Source organism: Schistocerca cancellata, chromosome 3 (genome assembly GCF_023864275.1).
Source record: "Schistocerca cancellata isolate TAMUIC-IGC-003103 chromosome 3, iqSchCanc2.1, whole genome shotgun sequence".
Lineage (NCBI taxonomy): Eukaryota > Metazoa > Arthropoda > Insecta > Orthoptera > Acrididae > Schistocerca > Schistocerca cancellata.
The window spans coordinates 645,889,731-645,904,354 of NC_064628.1; the positions used below are offsets into that span (position 1 = coordinate 645,889,731).

At 40.9% G+C, this 14,624-nt stretch overlaps 1 protein-coding gene across 3 annotated transcripts in view; it reads right to left on the reverse strand.

Moving 5' to 3' along the window:
- Nucleotides 1-14,624, reverse strand: part of LOC126175597 (calpain-7-like) — a 143,077-nt gene that overhangs the window by 109,692 nt on the left and 18,761 nt on the right. The window contains exons 2-3 of one of the 3 annotated variants that reach the window (XM_049922466.1): nucleotides 7,877-8,037; nucleotides 4,792-4,987 (exon numbers count right to left, since the gene is read on the reverse strand). The exons of 1 other annotated variant lie outside the window; for it this stretch is intronic. In XM_049922466.1, coding sequence (XP_049778423.1) covers nucleotides 4,792-4,987; nucleotides 7,877-8,037 — 357 coding nt within the window. The remainder of the gene's footprint in view (nucleotides 1-4,791; nucleotides 4,988-7,876; nucleotides 8,038-14,624) is intronic. One more of the 3 variants, XM_049922468.1, reaches the window with a different exon arrangement.

Consider the following 14,624-nt stretch of genomic DNA (forward strand, 5'->3'; position numbering starts at 1 on the left):
TGCAATTGCGGCGACACCTTTCTGGATAATGAAAGGGTTGACCGTGGAGAAGTCGTGACCTTCGTCAGACCGAGAAACAACAAGGAACTGTGGCAATGATGGAAGAACTGTCTGTGGCTGAGACTCAGTGAACTTACGTTTGTGAGCAGACATAGTGGAAGGTGAGGAAACCATTGTGGAAGAATCCCACATGATTACCAGCGTCTCCAATGGCGCGCTCCTCCCTTGTGGGGGCCCTCACTGAGGGCACTCTCGCCTTAGGTGATTGTTCACACCTCAGGTCACACCTCCCGACAAACGGACAGAGGGACCAATCGGCACTTTCGGAAGGTATCAGCTCAGGTAATCACCCCTCCCTGGGCCTGGCCGTTACCAGGGGGTACGTACGTGTCCTACCTGTCTACCCGGGACGGGGAATTACGCGTTACCCCGTCACCGGCTACGCATGGAAGTGCGTGGGTCGGCCTTCAGACACGCACAGGGAGGAAAAAAGAGAAAGGGAAAGGAAAGAAGAGGGGTCTCAAACGCCGCAGCGGAGAAAAGTGCAGAGAGAAGCGGGAAGGAAAAGAGAAGGACAGAGGAAGGACGAAGACTTGCAAGTATAGAAAGCAAGGAATTTGTAACAGTATAGAGCGTCCGTCTCCGGACGTAGGCACAAACCATACTCCCAGAGGGGGAGAAAGGGAAGGAAAGAGCCAGAGGTGAGGGGGGGGGGCGAAGCTGGGGGAGGGGGAAGGATGAGGAAAGGGAAGGTATGCAGCCCGGAAAGGAAGGAGGGACACATTAGCTCGTAATCCCGTGCTCGCTACGCACGTGTCCACAAAAGAGTTGTGAACCCCCTGGGGGGGGGACTTTCAAACATGTAAAAGACCAGAAACTGCAATAATGGATAACACAAATGAAATAATTATCAATCTAGATAATAACAATAATATTGTAGAAGTTAATGTAGATCTTTTGAAAACTTTCTTCACTGTTAGTTATGAAATCTTTTAGATAAGATGGGAGCAATTGGGATAGAAAATAAGTGGTTTCAATCTTATTTGCAAAATAGATCACAGGTTGTGGAACTTGCATCAACTCATTCCAATCATGATATCAGATAAGTATCTGATGGAAAGAAAGTCAAAACAGGTGCACCATACGGTATAGTCTTTTAGACCCCCTTCTGTGCCATAATTATATAAATGATACAAAGACCTCAGAAATTGCAGCTAAGATCATGTTGTTAGCAGATGACACTAGTGTAATAGTGAGTGATGTTAAGGATCTCTGTCTACAACGACTAATCAAGTCATTGAAAGTATCTGCACTCATGGTTCAATGCCAACAGACTATGTAAAGAAAACAAAGTACATTCATTTTGGAAAAATGAATCATGACCAGTATCTCCAGCTGGTACTGGGTGGAAATGAGACACAAATGGTATGATGCGCAAAGCTTTCAGGATTATATGTTGATCAGGACAAACTGGGAAGACCATGTAAGTAAATTCCCAGAGACTCAGTTCTGCATTGCTTTCTCTGAAAATCATTTCTAAAGTATGTTCCTCAAAGGTAACAGAATGGCTTACTTTGGTTACTTCCAGTCCCTTGTAACTAATGAAATAATCTCTTGAATGACATTTTTTGCGTTACAGGAAGGGTCTATTTGAATATTGTTACACAGCTCTACAAGAACTCACTGCAAGTTCTTAGTCCTGCAAGTTGTGTGTGTTTACAATAGCCTCCCTACACACATATAAATGGGTATTGATGGCAAGAGCTAATCTTGGAAACCTGCGAACTAATAGTGATTATTGTAGTTGTAACACTTGCAACTGTGGGTTACTCCATGCAGAGAGAGAAAAAAAAAACTCTCACTTAAAGACCTCTGAGGCACTTTGGTGTCATTCTTTACAATGAACTGCCAGCATACATAAAGAAGTTGGAGAGGGAATGGCTTTTAGAGCAGCATTAAACTCATTTCTTGTTGAGAAGCGTTACTGCAGTGTAAATGAATATGTTGGATTACATGAACAGTACAGCCTCATTTATTGTGGAGTTCTTTTTACTCTGCTAAAAATTTTCCAAACATCCTGTGTTTGTCTTTACATAAGAATGTTTCTATTGCTGGCTACTGTTTTCTCAGTTTCATATGCACCTCCTAAGAAATGAGATCTACACGACTGGCCATTAAAATTGCTACACCAAGAAGAAATGCAGATGATGAGCAGGTATTTATTGGACAAATATATTATACTAGAACTGACATGTGATTACATTTTCACGCAATTTGGGTGCATAGAGCCTGAGAAATCAGTACCCAGAACAACCACCTCTGGCCGTAATAACAGCCTTGATACGCCTGGGTGTTGAATCAAACAGAGCTTGGATGGCGTATACAGGTACAGCTGCCCATGCAGCTTCAACACGATACCACAGTTCATCAAGAGTAGTAACTGGCATAATGTGACGAGCCAGTTGCTCGGCCACCATTGACCAGATGTTTTCAATTGGTGAGAGATCTGGAGAATGTGCTGGCCAGGGCAGCAGTCAAACATTTCTGTGTCCAGAAAGGCCCGTACAGGACCTGCAATATGCGGTCGTGCATTATCCTGCTGAAATGTAGGGTTTTGCAGGGATCGAATGAAGGGTAGAGCCAAGGGTTGTAACACATCTGAAATGTAACGTCCACTGTTCAAAGTGCCGTCAATGCGAACAAGAGGTGACTGAGACGCCTAACCAATGGCACCCCATACCATCACGCCGGGTGATATGCCAGTATGGCAATGATGATTACACGCTTCCAATGTGCGTTCACCGCAATGTCTCCAAACACAGATGTGACCATGATGATGCTGTAAACAGAACCTGGATTCATCTGAAAAAATGATATTTTGCCATTCGTGCACCCAGGTTCGTCGTTGAGTACACCATCACAAGCGCTCCTGTCTGTGATGCAGCGTCAAGGGTAACCGCAGCCATGGTCTTCGAGCTGATAGTCCATGCTGCTGCAAACGTTGTCGAACTGTTCGTGCAGGTGGTTGTTGTCTTGCAAACGTCCCCATCTGTTGACTCAGGGATCGAAACGTGGCTGCACAATCCATTACAGCCATGCTGATAAGGTGCCTGTCATCTCGACTGCTAGTGATACGAAGCCATTGGGATCCAGCACGGTGTTCCGTATTACCCTCCTGAAACCACCTGTTCCATATTCTGCTAACAGTCATTGGATCTCGACCAACGCGAGCAGCAATGTTGCGATGCGATAAACTGCAATCGCGATAGGCTACAATCTGACCTTTATCAAAGCCAGAAACATGATGGTACACATTTCGCCTCCTTAACACGAGGCATCACAACAACGTTTCACCAGGTAACTCCAGTCAACTGCTGTTTGTGTATGACAAATCGGTTGGAAACTTTCCTCATGTCAGCACGTTGTAGGTGTCACCACCGGCGCCAACCTTGTGTGAATGCTTTGAAAAGCTAATGATTTGCATATCACAGCATCTTCTTCCCGTCGATTAAATTTCGCATCTGTAGCACGTCATCTCTGTGGTGTAGCAATTTTAATGGCCAGTAGTGTATTTCAAGATTAGTTGTGGTGAATATAGTGTTGGCAGGTGTTTGGGTGTTCATGCCTTTATACTTTTCAGCAGTGTTATATAATGAGTTCATGTGGTCACATTTTTTCAGGAGTGTAATATAACAAAATTTCATGTTCTAGTTATATCACTGATTAAACTTCTTGGGCATGTTTTAATCTCCTTGTAGACTAGTTATGTGCAGTTTTCTTTCCAAATCATGTACCAAGCAAAGTAGTTAAGCCAGTACTAATATACTGGACTCGTATTCAGGAGGAGACATCCGGACTTGGCTTTTCCATGCTTTTCCCAAACTGTTCATGTGAATGCTGAGTTGGTTCCAATGATAAGGCCATGGTCAATTTCTTGCACTATCCTTACCTAATCCTATCCTAATCTGCATGCCTTTCATATCATCATCACCATCATCATCATCATCATCATCATGTTTTCTGCTACATCAGCAGGTCCTTTCCATCTCTACTACATGCAATCCATTGCTTCCTTCTTAACGCTGGTGTGTGTTTTATATACATATACATTATTTTTGTAATATATCTATCTGCATGTCCAGCACTGTTGTAAAAATGGTCTAAGGATGAATAAATAAATTAAATAAATAAACTGTTTCATCTTCATTTACCACACTATGATTATGACACTTCTGTATTGTCTGTATTCTCCAAAATTTCGCCAGTCTGCCTTACCATCTCCCATTATTTTTCATTCTTTGCAATAGGGAAACTAAATATTTTGAAAAAATAAAAACCAACTGAACAGTTAGAAAACTACAGAAAGATAAAGGAGTAAATCATAAAGACTGAGGAGGAGGCAGGGAGGGGGGGGGGGAGGGGGAGGGGGAGGAGGAGGAGGAGGAGGAGGAGGATAAGGGGAGGAGGAAGACGGATGGAGGAGGAGGGTGAAATTAAGGCCCACTAATAATAAAGAATACTGCACATGTTAAAACATTCCAAAAATAGGGAATACTGCAGACATTATAAGACAATTTGTGAGTAGCAATCGATCCTTTTCCTAATATTGTTGATATACCAACCTGGAGTTTTCACTATTTGATTTGATAAGACATGCTATGTGTATGTTCACTGACCTTATCATGCAGTCTGTCTTTATTAGAGGAAGACCAAAAAAACACAGTCTGCTGACATTATTTAGCATGGAAGACAGTCATTGATGTATGTTACAGAAATACAAACACACATTACCTCTTTGAGATGAAGCTCTCACTGATATACTAGGGCTCTTTGCTTCTGGGATTGTAGGGACAGATGGTTGGACAGAGACTGAAGTTTCCTTTGGTTTGTGAGAAATCCCTTTCAGTTCCTCAGCCCGTTCCACAGCATTGCAAGTAACCTTCGTAAGTTTAGCATGGAGCACAGGATCATTGACAGCTGCTGCTCTCTACAAAACACAGTTACAAATAATAAAGAAAACCTAAAAAGAATGATCAATAAGTGTGATGGATAACATACTTCAAAACAAATCTTAAGTAAAAATCTAGTGTTGTCATAAAACTTTGTATGCCATTAAAATACTACACATTAGTAGGTATCTGTCAGTCCATTATTCTTTAAAGAATCAAACCCCCTGTGAATACTTTAATATCTGAAATTAAGCCTGAAGTGAGAAAAGGTTTGAAATTATTCTTAAAATTTGTTTGAAGTCACTAAGTGCTCCCATTATGAAACACTGGATGAACATCATGTAGGCAATTTGACTTCACTCTAAGTAAAATCAAGTTTTTCATGCTTCTTAATGTTTATGACATCATCACGTCCTGAACTATGTGTTATACAATGATATAATTTTTGCAGGTACATTCAGTGATATATGCAGATATTGTCTGCCAAGTGTGTTGTGAAGAGAGTTAGTAGTATACAGAAGTAATAAATACAGATGTCATGCCTGATACTGAAGATGTGTGGATACTGTTTCCAACCAGTGTTTCAACTAGAGTCAGTAATAAAGAAGTAATAAATTAAAATGTTATGTCTAGTGCTGAAGTTTTACAGCATGAACAGCGAAAATGTAGTGAAATCATGAACTTTTCTTCCTTTTATCATTCTGTGGGAATGTCAACAAGAAAATGTTTCATAAACATCTGATATTATATGCAGTTTGTTGGAAGTCACTAACTGCTCTCATTCTAAAACACAGGATGAATGAAGTCCACGTATTCGTGCACTGTCAGTTATAGTGCCTCAAGGCAAACACACAGTTTCTAACTGAATTCTGGTTCTGTACTGCTTGCTTAATTCTATCATGCTTGAGAAATCATGACATCATATCAACCCCATTCTTAATCTGCTGAATAGAGCTGACATTACCATAGGTTCAATTCATGTTATACAGTACAATAACAGATTTTAAAAACAACTTATGCTCAAATGAGGAGGTTTTAAATAGGCACTGGAATTGGCACACAAACTCCTGAAGCAGTGCCAAATATAAAGTCTTGCATCAGGATGGGAGACGCACAACTTTATAAGACCATAAGAGTACATGAAACTGATTACTATACATCATCAGTGTGACCATCTCACTGATGATGTGGTTCTCCTATTTCACAAATACATGTGACGCCTGAGCTTATTAATTTAATTTTTTGCATGGAAAACTGTCACTTTCCGACCTAACATAGACCTCAGACTATGCTGTATATTTGTCAGCACAACCAGGTTTTTAGCTTTCATATTTGATGGCTTTGTCAACTCACAACCAAACTCACATTCCAGAAAACCACCTCATAATTCGTGACACACTAAGAAAAAAAAAGAAAAAAAAAACCAAGATTATAAATTTAATCTGAGCTATAAGGTCCCAACCTAGCCACAACCTTGCAAATCGTGACATACTTACAAAAATGTCAAATATTTGTGTTAACAGTGGACAAGAGAATGGTTGCAAATTCAGTGTTATAAACTAATTATCTCTTTTCTCACATTTATATGGTTACATGGAAGTATCATCTCACTGATTAAATGAAACTGATGTGTTGCTGACCTATAAGCAATAGAGAAACACAGTCATGACTACCACTGTCCCTGATCTAGACTTTAGCCACAAAGGACAGACACAGTGCTGACCTAAAGGGCCATATTATGATGGCTCATGTGCTTAGAAAAACCCTGTCAGTACCGTAGTGCTTGGCACAGATGGAAAAATAGCCTTAAAAACATTGTGAATGCTGAAGAAATGATTGTGTAACTGTCAGTTAATATTGTGATGAATGTCATGATTTAGGTTGCATGATGTGACCAGTATGAGTGACAATAAAAAATCTATTCATCGAGCAGTAGCAGAATAGACCTGTCTATTTTTCGCAGCTTTTCACTCTTATTAACTTGTACACGATGTTTCATCAAATATCTCTGTCTTACATATTACCCTGTCTTCCACCTTTAAGCTCTCACGTTTTCAAATATCATCCGGTACAGTCCCCAGCAATCAGTCTTTCCTTTCCATACTGTCCGGTAAGTCTCCCCTGACTTGCGGTTCCTGGTGACTTTTCCGAAATCTACTCCTTTCTCTAGACCTCTCCAGTCCTTTTCCTTCACCCTTCTTCCTTCCCCTTCAACCCATCTGCAGGGAGAAGGAGCCAATGGCTAAAACAGATTATATACTCGTAATTATAATCTTCTTTAATGTGCTGCCACTGCTTGGTGAGTACATTTTTTATCCATCAAATTATTATAAAAGTAGTAATAGTATTATGAAAAGCATAGATTGCTATTCACTGTACAGATGACATGTTGAGTTGCAGACTGGAATGATGAAAAGACTGTTACACTTTTAGCTTTCAGCCAAAGCATTCTTCAGAAAATAAAACACTAGAATTCCAGTCCAAACTGACAGAGATGTTGGTCATGTGTACTTGAGGTGTGCTTGTGTGTGTGTGTGTGTGTGTGTGTGTGTGTGTGTGTGTGTGTATTCTTTTCTGAAGAAGGCTTTGGTTAAAAGCTACATGTGTAACAGTCTTTTCATTGTGCCTCTCTGCAACTTAGCATGCCATCTTTATGGTAACTAGCAATCTACAGGTATACTTTTCCTAATATTGCTGACTTTCAACCCGTAGTTTCAATTATTATAAAAGTAGAGTTATCACATTTAAAAAGAGTTCTTTCATAACACAGCACATTTTATGTACTACTAGGGACAAGAAGAAAAGGGCAGAAAATATTTTCTGATCCTGTAAAATCTTCCATTTTTGAAAAACACATGATCACTGACTGTTCCGTCAGTGATTTGTATACACTGAACATACAGCAAACAAGAAATTTTTATACCTACTGCTTTCAAACCAAGATCTGCAGCATTTAAATAAAGTTCAATGGCTTCTTCTTTGTGGCCTGCTTCATCAGCATTTAATGCTTGATGAAATAAAAACTTGCACTTCAGAAGCTGCTGCTTCACTTCAGAACTGCCAGTATTTTCATTGCGTTGGGCACATACTGAAAAATACAATAAAACCTTTGAAAAATTAATATATATATATATATATATATATATAATAGAGGGAAACATTCCACGTGGGAAAAATATATTTAAAAAGAAAGATGATGAGACTTACCCAACAAAAGCGCTGGCAGGTCGATAGACACACAAATAAACACAAACATACACACAAAACTCTAGCTTTCGCAACCAACGGTTGCCTCGTCAGGAAAGAGGGAAGGAGAAGGAAAGACAAAAGGATATGGGTTTTAAGGGAGAGGGTAAGGAGTCATTCCAATCCCGGGAGCGGAAAGACTTACCTTAGGGGGAAAAAAGGACAGGTATACACTCGCACACACACACATATCCATCCGCATATACACAGACATTTGTCTGCTTGTGTCTGTGTATATGCGGATGGATATGTGTGTGTGTGCGAGTGTATACCTGTCCTTTTTTCCCCCTAAGGTAAGTCTTTCCGCTCCCGGGATTGGAATGACTCCTTACCCTCTCCCTTAAAACCCATATCCTTTTGTCTTTCCTTCTCCTTCCCTCTTTCCTGACGAGGCAACCGTTGGTTGCGAAAGCTAGAGTTTTGTGTGTATGTTTGTGTTTATTTGTGTGTCTATCGACCTGCCAGTATATATATATATATATATATATATATTATTGCAAGGATCATATACAGAATTTCAACAATTTACCGTGAACAGTTCACTGTTGACAGCCTTCTGAATTGTTTCATGTGTCAACTGTGACTGAAAATGGAGAAAACTGAGTTTCATACTGTTATTAAACATTTTCATTTCGAGGGTTGGATTGCCGCACAAATTAAAACAGAATTGGATGAAGTCCACACGGAATCTACTCCATCACTGAAGACCATTTACTTTTGTATTGATGAATTCAAATGTGGTCGGACAAGCACCGAACACAAAGCGCACTGTGGCCAGGCAACTAAGGTCACCACAAAGGAAACCAATGACAAAATCCATGATATGGTAATGCAAAACGACGAATAAAAATTAATGAAACTGTTGAGACTGTAGGCAACTCAACTGAGTGAGCACATAATATCCTGCATCGCAAAATGGCTATAGAGAAGCTGTGTGCGAAGTGGGTGCCACAATTGCTCACAGTCGACCAAAAGAGCATACAACACATCTTAACACAATGTCTGTCGATGTTTAATCGCAAATCCACAAGACCTTTTGAACCAATTACTGATGTTGATAAAACATAGATCGGTGATTACAAACCAGAATCAAAACAACGGACAAAGGCTGGTGAAAGTGCACCAAAGAATGCAAAGGCCATTTTGTCAGCTTGTACAGTGATGGCAACTTTTCTTTCTTTTTTGGGGGCTCGGGGGCATTCCCAAAGTATAATCCTCGTAGATTATTTGGATTAGAACCCTATCTGGACCCTACTACACTTCATTGTTGGATCGTTTGAAATTTGTGCTGGCTGAAGAAAGTCAAACAATGGCATGCAAAAAAGTGTGCTCTCATCAGGAAAAAAGCACAGATCACATCCGTCTACAAGCCAGGTAGTAGAAGTGATTCAGAAAACTACCATCCAATATCCTTGACATCGATCTGTTGTAGAATCTTCTAACATATTCTGAGCTCAAACAATAAAGAGGTATCTTAAAAAGAATGACCTTCTCTATGCCAATCAGCATGGATTCCAAAAATGTTGATCACATGAAACCCAAATCACACTTTTCTCATATGATGTACTGAAAGATCTCGCAGACAATATTAATAGTAAAATCAGGCTTTTCGTAGAGATGCAGTTATCTATAAGTACTATCTGAAAGAAGCTGCATAAATATTTACAAAATAATTAAATTGGATAGACCAAAAATCTGTTCACCAACCAGTGGCAGAACACAGACATAGAAGACTGTTGTAAATTGGCAAGCTACCAGAGTCAGCAGCCCCTTCAGGCAGAAGGGTTGAAGGGGAAGGAAAGAGGGGTAAAGGAAAAGGACTGGAGAAGTCTAGGAAAAAGGGGTAGATTTTGGAAAAGTCATCCAGAACCGTGGGTCAGGGAAGACTTACCACATGGGCTGAAAAGGAAAGATTGATTATTGGGGACTGCATCGGGCAAGATATGAAAACTTAAGGGCTTAAAGGTGGAAGACAGGGTAATATGCAGACAGAGATTACTGCTTGAACATCATGCAGAAGTTAATAAGAATGAAAAGCTAAGTTAAGTGCATTGTACTTAACAGAGGCGGGAGGGGTGGTGGTGAAAAACAGGCTGGTAACACAGTGAAAGATGTAGAAAACTACAACAGAGCAAAGCAAAGAGCAGTTACTGTGAAGAAATGCTGAGACAGAAGAAATTAACATAAATTAAGGACATATTGTAAATTGGCTTCCAGGTTGTATGGTCATGGCCAATAAGACATTTTCGTTACTGACATTTCATTCAGAATTGCATTGGACATCTACAGACTTGCACCTGGTTCCGCAGATTCTTGCTGACTGACAGTTTGTATTGTGAAAAGGGGACATGGTAGAAGTTTAGATGTGATTGGTAGTGACAATCATTGTTAAAGATAAAACTTTTCTATCAATTCTGTAGAGCTACAATTTATCATAAGTTTCATAGCTGCTTCTTTTCTGTTATAATCATCCCCATGTTTATAAATTTTGATGGTTTATCTATATACTTTTTCATGGTATTTATAATGCTCTCCTATGTTTGACCAATCAGTCAGCAAGACTATGAAGAATCAGCAGCTCTGAAGATGTGCAATGCAGCTCTGGATGAAACATCAGGAATGAAAAAGTTCCATGGATCTTTAACATCCAACTTGCAAGACTCACCAGTAACTAAGACAACCAGTCTTCATTGTATGACAGGTAGATATCCGCACTGACAGAGCAGTGTAAGAATAACAGCAGAAGTAGAAGTAGTACTAGTAGTATACGTGATCTTAAAGGGGGAAAAAAGTCACCTATTGTTTGGCCATGATAACCTGGTGATTTCACTAGTGCTGCCAGAAGTGGAGAAAATCAGCACTGCTTGACAGTTTTTCATTTGTCTTTGAGTGCTGCCAATGTCAAACTGCCCCTAGGTACAAAATATTACAAAAGGCTTGTGTACACTAGCAGGTAACTTCTGTAAGCACTTGCTGAGGTGTTTATATTAGAACAAAAACTTCCTCAAGCTTGTGTCTTCAAGTCACTGGGGCAAGTTTATCTAATGAACTTCCTGCAAGTACTTGTTACAGAAGTGCAGTTATTCTTAAAAACCAGAGTGGTTGCCACTGTTGTTGTGTTATTATTAATGAATACAAATTGCGATAAAAAGATAGAGAAAAAGTTAAAGGGGTATATATTGCCATTCTGAAGAAAGTCTATTCAATTAACTAAATCAGAGGATTCCACTTAGATTAAAAACTTTGAGGATGTCATATGCAAACTTCAAATATCTCTTGCCTATCGTATAAAATATTCAATAACAGGAAATGAAACAGTGTGCAGTGTCTCACCAAGAGACTATATCTTAATTACTCTTCGATTGTTGCAGTAGTATTTGCTACTTTTACCACAAATGAAATGCATTTATGTTTGCAGCAACATCAAAAAATCAGTTAAATTTAAATACCTATGTTCTATCATTCTACTTTCCCTGGCAAAACAAATTGATTTGTAAACTCAATTTGCATTTCTTTTTCTGGTGGTGCCAATTATGTGTGTTTAGGGGTTCCAATGGTACATTTGTTTCCATCTATCCGTCTTTGTGCCATTCTCCTTTTTGACAATGATATTTTCGAACCAGTACTGTACACACACAACATCCAGCAATGACAAATTCAGCAAGTACTTGTAGCCGGATGCAAAAATCTTATTTGAAACTTCCTAACAAATTAAAACTGTGTGCCAGACTAGGACTCGAACCTGGGAACTTGGTCTGGAACACAGTTTTAATTTGTCAGGAAGTTTCAAGTACAAAAATGTTCACACTAATTTGCAAACTTCTTGAAGTTGCTGAAATTAGCGGACGTCGACAGCACAGAGTGTCTACTAAATATGATTTCTGGCTTACGATCTTAATGTGGTTGCGAGACAGGTAAATAAAATGCAACAGGTTAATGAGGAAGGCTGAACTGCTATCTAAAATTAAGGAAAACTAACCAGCTGTGTAAGCGTACGTCATGGATAAAATCGCTGAGAGCAGAGGCTGCAAAGTAGTCTGTTGACCGACCAAATACTGAAATCTAAATCTGATAGAACTGTTATGGGCCAAAATAAAACAATATCAGAGGTTTTTTTTTTTGGGGGGGGGGGGGGGGGAGCACAAAAAACAACTGGGGTCATAAGCGCCCAAGTCAAAACTATAGAACACAAACACAGAGATGAGGGAAACAACTATGTGTCAGTCCCAATGGACAATAGGAGACAGCTAGAAAAGGTACATGGAAAAAGGGCTAAACAAACACCATACAAAAATGGAGGTCCAAAATGAAAAATTAAGTGGCCTCCACCATATTGCTTCAGCGGATAAAAAGTAAAACGTAGTCAACTGTCCACGCATCATTCGCTAAAACAGCTAAAACGGCATTCCAGCAGAAAGAGGTAGACAGCTAAAATTTGAGCACAATGCGTACAAAGTGGTGGAGTAGCATCACTTAGCAAATGACAATGGCTAAAAAGGCAGTGCCCCATATGCAGCCGAGTTAAAATAATCTCCTCCCGGCGGGAGGGCCGAGAGGTCAGCCAAGGCACCGGAGGAGGCTTAATAAGCCAAAGCTTATTCCCATGATGGGAGGACCATTGGCAATGCCACAGGGACGCCACCTCCTGACAGATGGCAACGCAGAGACTGCGTAAAAGGGATGGGTGTGCAGATGCATAAACAAAGTACCCATAGTTGAGTTTCAAACAGACAAGGGACTCGTACAAACGGAGGAGGGTGCTTCGATTGGCACCCGAAGAAGTACCATTGAGGACACGTAGGACACTGAGGGACTGCATACAGCAGGCTGCCAGGTAAGAGACATGGGAGGACCAAGAGAGTTTCCTATCGAGCATGTGCCTCAGGAATTTTGTAGTGTCAACGAATGGAGGGGCAACAGATGGTGGGAGAAACCATTTGTGCTGCCAAAAATTCATAGAGACGGTTTTGTCAGTGGAAAAGCGAAAGCCACTAGAGATGCTCCAGGAGTGAAAACAATCAAGTCAGTGCTGGAGATGCCACTCAGTGAGACAGGTACATGGAGAACTGCAATAGATAGCAAAATCATCGACAAAAAGGGAGTCAGAGACACCCGGTGGGAGGCAGGCCTTTATACGGTTAGTGGTGATGGCAAAGAGGATGAAGCTCAGGATAGAACCTGAGACACACATTTTCCTGAATAAAGGTGTATGACAAGGTAGAACCCACACGCACCTTGAAAACTCAGTCGTAAAAATGCCCGAAGAAAACAGGGCAGGTGCCCAAGGAAGCCTCACGTGTAAAGAGTACAGAGGATACCAGTTCTCTAGCAGGTGTTGTAAGCCTTCTCCAAATCAAAAAACATGGCCACAGTCTGGGATTTCCGCAGAAAACCATTCATGACATGGGTGGCAAAGTAAAAAAGACGGTCAACTGCAGAACGCCGTGTTCGAAATCCACACTGTGCATTCGTGAGTAAATGGCAAGACTCGAGCCACCACACCAGCCGGGCACGATTCATACATTCCATCACCTTGCAAACACAGCTGGTAACATAGATGGGGGCAGTAGCTAGAAGGAAGGTTTCTGTCCTTATCGGGCCTAGATATTGGTATGACGGTGGCTTCACGCCAGCATCCAGGAAATGCGCCCTCAGCCCAGACGCAGTTGTATGTGTTAAGCAGAAAGTGCTTGCCTGCAAGAAAGAAGCGCTGCAACATCTGAATGTGGACAGTGTCTGGCCCTGGGACGGAGGACTGGGATGAACCGATAGCATGATCTAGCTCCCTCATAGTAAAGGCGGCAATGTAGCATTCACGATTTGGAGAAGAGAAGGGTATCACCCGAGCCAACTCCATTCGTTTCTGATGGATGAAGGCAGAGTGATAGTGGGAAGAGCTCAAAACTTCCGCAAAATGGCGGCCCAAGATGTTGGAGAAAGCAATAAGATCCATGACAACATCGGCACCTACTGTCAGGCTGGAAATGGGGGAATGGATCTTGGTTCCAGAGAGCTGTCGGAGGTTGGCCCACATAACAGGGGAAGGTGTGGAATTGTTAAAAGAACTAGTGAATGAAATCCAACTAGCTCTCTTGCTATCCCAAAGAACTCGACGACATGCATCTGTTAATAATGAATGCAGTTTTCCAATGTAGGGTGGCTGTTAAAAATGCAGAGAGCACATCTCTGTCCGCGAACTGTGTCATGGCATGCCTCAGTCTACCAAGGGACTGGGACACGATGTAGTAAAGAGGAAGTGCGAGGAATGGAACATTCTGCAACAGTAAGGATAACGTTGGTAAGATAGTCCACCTGGTCATCACAGCTAGGGAAATCTTGTTCTGTGAAGGTCGCCAGGAAGGAATAATGCTGCCAGTCAGCCTTGGTACGCTGCCATTGAGGCATGCATGTGGATGGGGTAGGAGTCAG